The 11,033-nt window shown below is 33.8% G+C and overlaps 1 protein-coding gene across 1 annotated transcript; it reads left to right on the top strand.

Moving 5' to 3' along the window:
- The first annotated feature begins 7,690 nt into the window (after positions 1 to 7,690).
- On the top strand, positions 7,691 to 11,033 carry ZnT86D (solute carrier family 30 member 7). The gene is made up of 3 exons (XM_023161285.2): positions 7,691 to 8,209; positions 8,267 to 8,484; positions 9,266 to 11,033. Exons 1-3 carry the CDS (start codon positions 8,014 to 8,016, stop codon positions 9,899 to 9,901), a joined length of 1,050 nt encoding a protein of 349 aa, XP_023017053.1. The 5' UTR covers positions 7,691 to 8,013; the 3' UTR covers positions 9,902 to 11,033.

Genomic DNA, 11,033 nt, shown 5'->3' with positions numbered 1-11,033 from the left:
TTCAATATTTTGGAAGTAAATCAATTCCTAACCGTTATAATCATAACTCTATGGAAGGAAAAAAATTCCACACTTTTAGTTTGAAAAATATCACACTTGCAATAATGATAATCGAGTGATAAAAAATTGTTAATTAACAATAGCATAATAAATCTAATAATTGCATTAAAAATTTTTTACCGACAGATTACTGTTAATTTATCTTTTGAGTATATGACTGAATTTTTTCATTCCTCAATTTATATATTTTATATGCTATAAATTTTTTTTTGTAAAATTAACCTAAACACGCACGGCCTACACGCGGCTAAACACCCGATTTAGAGCTCTATTTCAGAGCTCCGGGAAAATTATAAATATTGGTTCTACAGTTCCGGTAGTCAGGACTTTTCGATAGGAAATTTCTTCCTCTTTTCGAATTTTTTTTTTCGATTTTGAAAATTCCAATTAGTTTTTGAGATATTTCCAAAAAACTGGACCCATTTTTTATTTTTCACTAAATTGTTTATAACTTTCGCAATTTTCATTTCCGAAAGTCATTCCGAAACATTGGCAAATGTTTCTCTGAAAATAGCTCAGCATTCTTGGATTATTCTTTCCTTCAGTGGCTTTATTGAATCAGATTGCGTCGTCTTTAAAACAACCTATTTTAAGTAAGTGGCCCAGAGGAAAAAATCTAGAGGAGATAGGTCCAGGGATGTGAGAGGCCATTCAGTAGAATCTCTTCTTCCAATACATTGATCAGCATAATTATTATCTAACCATTGAATAACTGGAACTACAAAATAATAAGGTTCCCCATTCTGTTGAAAATGTAATACATTTTCTTTCAAAGATAAATTGCCGTGTATGTCTCTGTGATTCTCTAATTCATGAACTATCCGAGGTTCGATAGATCTTTCTAGCATGTGATCATACATTTCGCCATTTACATTTTCATCTATATACAGTGTGTAACAACGAAAACCTAACAGAGCCGTTTTTGAATATAAAAAGTAAGATTTTCAAAAAAGCTCGGACACGTCGATTTCTAATTGAAGGGGGACACCTTTCAGACTAATCAGATTTTTTGTAGTACGCACCCCCTCAGAGAGGTGCGTCCGACGACCTTTATTTAGATGGGGAAAGTAGGTCGAGTGGCACCTTGTTTTAAAGGTCTTTCGAATACCTTCACAACTCTGTTAAAAGAAAATTTTTGTAACGATTAGTTTTCGAGATAATTTGAAGTTAAAATTGCCATGTTGATAATACATTAGACAGACCACTCGGTAACTTGTATGCCTAAATAAAAAAAATTTTAAGCAGTTCTTCTTATCAATTTTTTGTTAAATAACAACGTTCGATTGTTTTGTTGAAAGGGGTCGTGTATTGTTATTTGTTTAAACATTTCTTTCACTACTGCCGAAAGGGTTTCAGTTATTGCTTCATTTTTTGGCAACGACCAAAATGCTAATAAAACATCAATTTTATTTAACGAGCAAAAACCTGGTAAACACCTAAGCAGAAATCACGTTCTGGATTTGGTCACAAAATTCAGGGAGACAGGTTCGGTTTTAAATGAAAAAAGTGATGTTCAGAGAAGGGTAGTGAATGACGATAATGCGATTGTAGTGTTTGGTCAAGTCATCGCCAATCCCAGGTTAAGTACCAGAGGTTTATCCGCAATGGCAGGAATAAGCCATATGATCGCATGGAGAATCCTTAAAAACCACAAATACCATCCTTACAAAATTAAACTTGTTCGTGAACTCAATGAGGATGATTCTGACCGAAGACAGGAGTTTTGTGAGGGCATGAGTGAAATATTAATGCAAAATCCCGAACTGCTTTATAACATCTGTTATTCGGACGAAAGCTCATTTTATTCAAATGGTTGCGTGAACCGTTACAATTGCCGTTATTGGTCGGATGAAAACCCAAGACAATACGCAGAAATACATACCCAACATCCCCAAAAGTTGAATATCTGGGCCGGAATATTAGGCAATCATATTATAGGTTCATTTTTCATTGATGGAAATTCAACCGGTGATTCTTATTAACAACTTCTTGAAGAGGCAATTCAACCTTCATAAGTAGGTGCCACTCAATTTACCTAAAATGTAATGGTGGTAACCAACCCCATCCCCCGGAGAAATCTCCTCGTAATAAACAAATAATTCGACATCAAATGGACACGTATTAGCAGGTTGTCATAAAAAGCAAAAATTTATTTTTTTTATGAGAGTTCTGAACGTAACTTGCACCTTAAAAACAATTTGATTTATTTTAAAAAGAGTTGAACTCAATGCAAATACCTTTAAAACTTCAAATTATCTCGAAAACTAATCGTCACAAAAATTTTCTGTTGACAGAGTAGTAAAGGTATTCGAAAGACCTCTAAAACAAGGTGCCACTCTCCTTCCCTATCTATCCCTATCTATTATCGAGACGAATAAAAAAAATAGAAGAGGCGTAAAATATTCAAGTCTTAATATTAATGCTACGATGGTAAAAATGTTTTTGAAAATTTACTAAATTAATAATAGAAAATAAAATTTATTCTGAATGAATTCTTTTATTTGATGAACCAAAACTTACTGCATCGAATGTAGCTTTGAAGAGTACCATTGAAGAGCATATCTTAAGAGCTTTCAGATAATGTATCACAAGTAGGTGGTTGCCTTTCAAAAATATGAAGTTGTGGTGGCTGGGGGCAAGGGTGTGAGAGAAAAAACAAGTTAGTCATCACATCATTTGTTTCTCCCTTTGTATTATGAAAGTTGTTTTCAGCGATTTCTTATATTTTATTTGGTTGCTCAGAGATAGACCTTGTAAGTTTTCAAATTGTCACCCTGTGTATGAAACCGGCGCCGACCTACAAACATACCAAATCAACGATATTTCTAACAAATCATTGAGACTTCCCTCTCGCAAAAACTATTGCATTGTTGTCAGTTATATGGACGCCTCATAATCGCTCACATGTATGAAAAATATACGGCACAAGTATACGCGTACCTCCCGAGCGCCACCAAAATAAAAAAGACTCAACTAGAATATACGCCAATACATATAATTTTGACAATGAAATTGATAAATAGGCGCCCATCTGAAATTTTGTCAGATGGAAGATAGGGAACCTCTGAACTGCCTGGCATGGTGAAACAATTCGGCGTCCATATATGGACGCCTCATTGAAACCGGACGCCCGATTGATAGAAAATTGTAAATGTACGGAAGCTCTATTGATAGTTGGATATATATATATATATATATATATATATATATATATATATATATATATATATATATATATATATATATAAAGTAAAAACAGAATGGTGCCTTTTTTCGCATGGTTTTCAAAAGTGCTCACACAGGTGCCCAAACTTTGAAATTGTGTTTATTTCAGCACAATTATGACCCAAATAACGACATCGAAGACGTGTAAAACATTATCTTTCTACTTTAATTCAACGCGTGTGGTCATGGTACATAGTAATATCTGCCATGATATGCAACATTTGAATTCTCATATATTCCGTCTGATGTATCTCATACTTCGGGATCTTTGCTCAAATATTAGACATATTTTATTAATTTTGTTCCTGGAGAATATTTTTTTTAATATAAATATCGACAGCTATAGCACTACTCGGTTCCAGATCATCGCAACATTTCCGTACCATTTATTAGCTCATGTACCAGTGGAGTAACTACAAGGTGGCAAAATGCCACGGGCCCCCAGCGGGAAGGGTCCCCGGTCAGGGTCCAATTTCAGTGTCTTGCAACCTGCCACTTTGCAAAATTTGAACGATACTGATTTATTGGAAAAGTCATTTGTCCATTTATATAAAGGAGATATATCCATCTCGTTTTCAAATGAAATTCTCAGTTTTCGATCCTCTTTTAGACACGAAATAGAAACTTCGTCTTCTATAAGAGAACTTGCTGATTTATTAATAATAAAAAATCATTCTATATCTTCAAGCTTTCCTGAAGTGTGCATTCTATTATTTCTCACCATTTCTGCGACTACGGCTAGTGCCGAGCGATCATTTTCAAAACTGAAATTGATAAAAACTCATTTAAGAAATTCTATGGATAAGACAGGTTGAGGAAATTGGCTATTCTATCCATCGAAAATTTTATGGCTCAAAATTTGAACTTTGATGATGTCATTACCACTTTTGCTGTACAGAAAGTCGCAAGGAAGGAATTTTAATAATTAACATTTTATATTTTGAACACCTTTGTGTGCTTACCAATATGATGATTCAGACTGCATTTATCAAATTTCTTTTTTGTTTATCAGATTATTTTGACTACTCTATGTGCCCATATCAATTAAACGCTGACTGTACTTCAAATTAGGTATTTTTAATTCAAAGTGAATTATTAGAAAATATCAAGTACCAAAGTATAATTATAAAGTTTGTATGTACCTACTTAACGTAGTGATTTATTATTGTACTCTTACAAGTAAAAGTGTATAAATAAGTATTATAAAATAAAAAATAGTATTAGTGTTGGTTCAGCTTCTTTATATTGAGGGAAGGGGGCCTATCCGATGAATTTGCCACGGGCCTCAAACGGTATAGTTACGCTACTGTCATGTACCCAAAGCTGGTACTGAGCCCAGTACCATCCAGACGAAACGGATTGGTTTAAGTTTGACGACAGTCGTGTCACGAAGTGTTCTGGTGATGTATTGAATTCATTGGAGCCTCTGGAGACACCCTACATTTTGTTTTATGAGAGAGAGGACATTGGCAGAGCAAGATCTTCAGATGATGTGGTACTGCAGGTTTTTCCGGGTTTTCCTGCAGCTGAAAAAGCAAATGCGCCACTGGAATCAATGAAGACGCCCCGGAGCGCCAAATAAGTTTTATTGTTATTGTTATTTTTATATTATACTACTAATTATACCTATATTGTAAGCAAAAAAATTGAAATTACAATAAAATAAAATATAAAGTCTGAAATTTTTATTAAGGTTTTTTTACTAGGGTATGTAATTATTTTCATCTTACAGTATGCATTTGAATGGATTACATATCCTAAGGTGTTACGTTCAATCTGACAAATATCAAATCTGACAAATACCACCGGGGACCGCAAGGTCCCCGGTGTTCGACCGGGGACCGCAAAGTAGGTATTTTCTCTAATTCAAACATACTTAAAGTTCATATAGAATATAATCACCTTGCTACCTCTAAACATCAATCTCAGCTGTTGGTCGGCTGGAGTGAGGCACCAATATCGTTGCTTCAATTTTTTTCATTAATATATTAAATTTAAACAATTTGTTAGCAATGGCTCTAAATATTCTTCACTGGAACATAGGTACGTAGTTTCTCACAAAAGTACAATTCATTGGTGACACACATTCGAAACTATACGATGGCTATTATAGTCCTGAAAGAAAATTTTCTAAAACCACATTATAACACAACATCTAACACTTTTCGGTGTAATGTTCCGATAGATACGTCATATTTTTTACGTATGTTGAATATTATCGCAAACCTATCTTCAAAGCCATTGTAGACTGTAGGAGACAATACTCAACACTCATTATGGTATCAGGTATATCAAACAGGCAAGGGATACAGTTTCTGGACTTTATGAAGTCACGGGGAGCTGTTATACTAAATAATGGCAATCCTACACGATTTACGGCTCCTGGTAATAACGTAAGTACTTTTGATATCACTCTATGTTCTTCATAATCATCACACAGCATTGACTGAACGGTATTTTCCGATGTGAGAACAAGCGATCATTTTGTGTTTTTATGTCATTTTACTGAATCTAGTAATATCCAATCTAACACAGATCACAGACGGCAAACGTATAACACAAAAAAACTGACTGGACACAGTACCAGCTTTGGGTACATGAGCTAATAAATAGTACGGAAATGTCTTACAATGATATGGAACCAACTAATGGTAGAGCTGTCGATATTTATATTAAAAAAAATCTTCAGGAACAAAACCAAAACGTCATTGGTAGGGCGCTACATACATTCAATTCTACGAAACTATATTAACGTAGGTACGTAAGGTACGAGCACGGACTAGGAAACTGCTAAGAGAGAAAAAGTAAACAAAGCTTTCAAATATTTTGTTCGAAACTCCCATATCGACCGAATGGTTTTCAGAGCTTTTGCTAATTGTAAAAATTCGTCTCGACGAAACCCTCCAACGAATAACAATGTCACTGAGACTATGCTCCAATCTCTAACTCATCCGATTCTAGAGATAGTTACTGTTTCAGCAGATTTCCAGATCCAATACAGTGTTTCGTTCAGCATGGATAAAATGAACGTCTCACTCGAAAAGAAAAAAGACACTGCACCTGGACTTACCGCAAACAGGGTTGGTAAGCCTTTTGAATGTTTTCTATATACAGTGGAAAACACTTCTAATACACCTAATTCCAAAACCAGAAATGGATATATCATCAGTGTCGGATTGGAGAACAATTGCTTTTACATCTTGCCCAGAAAAACTATTAGAAACCATGATCAAAAACAGACAGGATGGTATATATAACAGTGTGATTTTTTGAATCCGCCACAGTCAGGTTTTCGGCGTACTGGAATATATATTCTAGCTTAGCATCATCATCAGACCACAATGTGGTAATGATCCTATTGGATATCAATATCATATGACCATGTAATTATACCCAAACTATTTGAAAGACTGGCACGGTATTTAATTCCGAATGATCTCGCGCTATCGATCGTAAATCTCTTCAACAGGTAAATCTGCATCCAAAATCCAACTTAAAAACCTACCAACAGAGGACTTCCGCAAGGATCACCAAAGGGCCCTATCCTCTTCAATATATACAACGATCTGTTGAAAACTTTAATCGAAGAACAGGTATCTTTATTCGGGTGAAACTTCGCATGTAACTTCAAACTTTTATGTGCGAAGTTTTACCCGACACTACAAAAATAATTGATAATCTTAAAGTGGGCCTAGAGAGAACCCACAACTTTCTTGAAGATAGCAGGATGCTACTTTTCATTAATAAATGCAAGGCAGTTTATTTCACAAATAAACATATATCGGCCCCGACGCGATCATATAGGTATCAATCAATAATAATATCATTTACTGAAAACAAGAGGTGAAATGCTAAGGCATTATTTTCCATTTTTGAAAGATGTTTGAAAAATTTGTTGTGCCAGCTGGATAAAATGCAGTTTCAAGCACTACGAATAGGGTTCAACTTCCACCTCAATACTTTTATCGGAGGGTTCTGAGATGCCTCTCGCTCACAGGCTGGGATTGAGCAGTGTTTTGAAACTATTATCCTATGTGAACTCCAATATCCATTCAGTTATGGAATGCATGATACATTCAAGATGAGTCCCACCTACTGGCGAACCCATTATCTGCCCTCGATCCTTACCGCATACATTAGACTGGAACCCCATATTTCAGACATCATACTGCTACCAAATATCCTTTGCTACCGAAATAGTCTCATGGACAGATTTTTCCTATCCCCCACCACGAAATGAATTTTTCTAATGACAGCGACAACCAAAGAGGTTTTCTAAGACCTGCTTGACTTGCTGAACAAAAATTTCCCAATCACATAAAATAATAACCTCTAAGCATGAGTACATAGAGACTATTATTCCCTAGCTGTCAGTTGAAGTGTCATTACTAGATGTCGAACTAATCTAAAGAAATGTCATTACTGTATAGCTACGGAAAACTGTGGTTCGGTCTTATGGTTTATTTAGATTTAGGATAGCCTATTTGAATAGGCTAAATTTTTTTTCACCAGCCGGCTCGGCTGTAGCAGTCTTTTTGCATTTTTAAATTACTTCGTGAATGAGTATTTTCATTAAAATTACCGCATTGATTATTTGTATTATTTGTTGTGAACAATTACAAGTTTTTCTAGTTATTGAAATGGACACGTAATCATATTTTTTATTTTAATTAGTAATGTTTTGAAAAAATATCAATATTTATAAATTGGAAAACACGTATTGACAATATGTTGCCGTTGTCCCATAAAGATGCCTACCAATCCTATTCCAGAGGAATTGGTTCAAGAATGAAGGAAAAAGTTCAAGGGTGGATAAGACTCATATTTTCAGACAGAAATTCAAGAAATTTATTTTTATTTCTACTTCTTAACCTCTCCTTTGCATTTGTAGAATTAGTTTATGGAGTATGGAGCAACAGTTTAGGTAAGTCAAGTTTTTTTATGTGATACAGAACTTGCAGGGGTAACAATTCATTTTAAGGTTTAATATCCGATTCCTTCCATATGTTCTTCGATTGTACTGGTCTCCTAGCAGGTCTGGTAGCTTCTGTGATTACGAAGTGGAAAGCTAATGATAAATATTCATATGGCTATGTTAGAGCTGAGATATTGGCAGGATTTGTTAATGGACTCTTTCTGCTCTTCATATCTTTCTTCTTGATGTCCGAAGCGGTTGAAAGAGCAATTGAACCACCTGAGGTAAAAAAATGCCTTCTTTTGGAATTAATATTTAATAATAGGTTATTGATACACTCATCATGGCTGGAATTGTTATTCCAATACAAACTTATTGAAATGTTTTTCATTTTTTACCAATAAAAGCGAAAACCTTCCCTAGACTTCCACAGATAATTCAAAACCAACACAGTCGTTCTCGATTTTTGCGAGACTAACGAACAGCAATTCATTTTTATACATAGATTTCATATTTACTCACCTTTTGAACCTGTCCCTGGACTTCCACAAATAATTCAAAACTAAAATTAACCAAATCAGTCCAGCCGTTCTCGAGTTTACTCATCTTTCAAATCTTCTCTGGACTTCCACAAATAATTCAAAACCAAAATTAACCAAATCAGTCCAGCCGTTCTCGAGTTTACTAATTTTTTAAATTATATAAATTATATTAAATTATATAAATTATATTAAATTATATGTATATATTTATTTATTTTTTGAAGTCCAGAGAAAATTTAAAAGAGATAAGTATGTTCAAGAGTTGGTTCATGTAGATGTATATAAAAGGATCTAACTCGGTTGTGAGATTTAGTTTTAGTCATCTGCTAATGATGCTAACTTGGTTAACCAAAAATGTCTCGAGAGGCACTGTTTTGTTTTGGAAAAAAGTTTTCATTACATTGAAATCTTTGTAAAATGGTATGCTTTGTCATGTGTATGCTTTCACTTCTATCATTTTATGCCTATGTGATATGATTCAACTTTAGCATTTCTCTTCAACTTATTCATATTTCCGTTTCAGGTAAAACATGAAAGGCTTTTTATTGTATCAGTGTTGGGATTGTTAGTAAATTTAGTTGGAATATATGCCTTCCAGCATGGGCATGGACACGGTGGAAGTTCTCATGGGCACTCTCATGGCGGTCCTTCCCATGGCCATTCTCATACATCAAATAACCATCATCACTCTCATGACATAGAATTGGACGCAGGAAATTCGCAGATCATGAAAGGAGTATTTTTACATATTCTGGCTGATACTCTTGGAAGTGTCGGAGTTATAATTTCAGCTGTTCTTATGCAGATGTTTGGTTGGATGATTGCCGATCCTATTTGTTCTATGTTCATTTCTATTCTTATAGCTCTTAGCGTACTAGCCCTAATAAAAGATTCTATTTTGATCCTAATGCAGAGACAGCCTACAGCCCTTGATAATGCTTTACCGCAGTGCTATCAAAAAGTGGTTAGTTTAGCAGGAGTGTACTCTGTCCAAGAACCACATTTCTGGACACTTTGTAGTGACTTTTATGTAGGTGCTTTAAAATTAGAAGTGTCCAAGACTGTTGATCCTAAGTATGTAGTGTCGCATACCCAGATGATTTTTGCATCAGTTGGTGTTAGACAACTTTACGTGCAATTAGATTATACCCCAATGTGATAAAAAGGATCGGTTTGAACAGTTTTTAAGAAATGTCACCAATCCACTATGATGTTCATGAACTAAAACAATTTCCAGTGAATTATCAGAACTGAAATATTATTCGATAATATTATTTTATGAAACCAATTCGTCACACCCAATCAAAAACTGTGTAAGGTATAACAAAACATTGTTTAGTTGAAGGGGACATTTTTATAAATTTTCTATTTTTAACTAAAAAAAAATTTTTTTACTTGAACAATTTTTGATTTTTGAATAGAGGAATCTTTGCAGCAGCTAAGACAAGGTTTCAACACAAACTTCAGATAGAGAAACAGACAACTGCTATAATTAATTCATCCTCATCACAATAATGATGAAAATAATAGCCAATAAGTAACACACCTAAAATAGTGTAATACTCAGACATTGACAATTCAATTCTAAACTTTTTTTCTACATTATAGTTAGTTTAGTATTTCAAATATTTTATCCTTTCAACAACTGGAGAACACCAAACATTTAGGTGAATCTAAACACATCGACAGACTAATACATAAACCTTGATCAAATAAGTGCAAAATATTGAAAAAAGTAAAAATTCATGCTAAAATTACCTTCAAGTTCATTATTATATTGACAATTTCCTAAGTCGTGATTGTGTTGAATTTTTGTTTGAATATATATTTCATAATAAATACTTTTGACTTATGTTTTCTACTTGATGTGGAAATAACAGGTCAAGATTCGAGGGAATTTGTATGTAAATATGTGAAATGTAGAATTTGAGTGTATTTTTTATTTTAATCATATCTAGCTTTCATCCATTTGTTTTTTATTTTGAAATTGTATTATTTTTTATATGAACTAAGTTCGTTGTACAATGTTAAAAATGCATTTCAAATTGATAAAAAAACAATATATATATACTTACTTGTTTTAAGTAATTGTGGTTTCTCAACTAGCTTTCATCCAACTGTTTTTTATTATTTTGAAATTGTATTATTTTTTATATGAATCAAGTTCTTTATACAATGTTTAAAAAGCATTTCAAATCGATAAAAAAACAATAAATATAAATGAATGGACTGGCCCGTTACTTGATGAAAATGAATGACACTATCCATGGTAATTAAACAATTTTTACAAA

The sequence above is a fragment of the Leptinotarsa decemlineata genome, unplaced genomic scaffold, assembly GCF_025532065.1.
Source record: "Leptinotarsa decemlineata unplaced genomic scaffold, Ldec_3_MD MMD2_tig00001393_RagTag_RagTag, whole genome shotgun sequence".
NCBI classification, from domain to species: Eukaryota; Metazoa; Arthropoda; class Insecta; order Coleoptera; family Chrysomelidae; genus Leptinotarsa; species Leptinotarsa decemlineata.
Note: the sequence above shows the minus strand (reverse complement) of the source record. Positions and strands in the feature narration are given on the sequence as shown.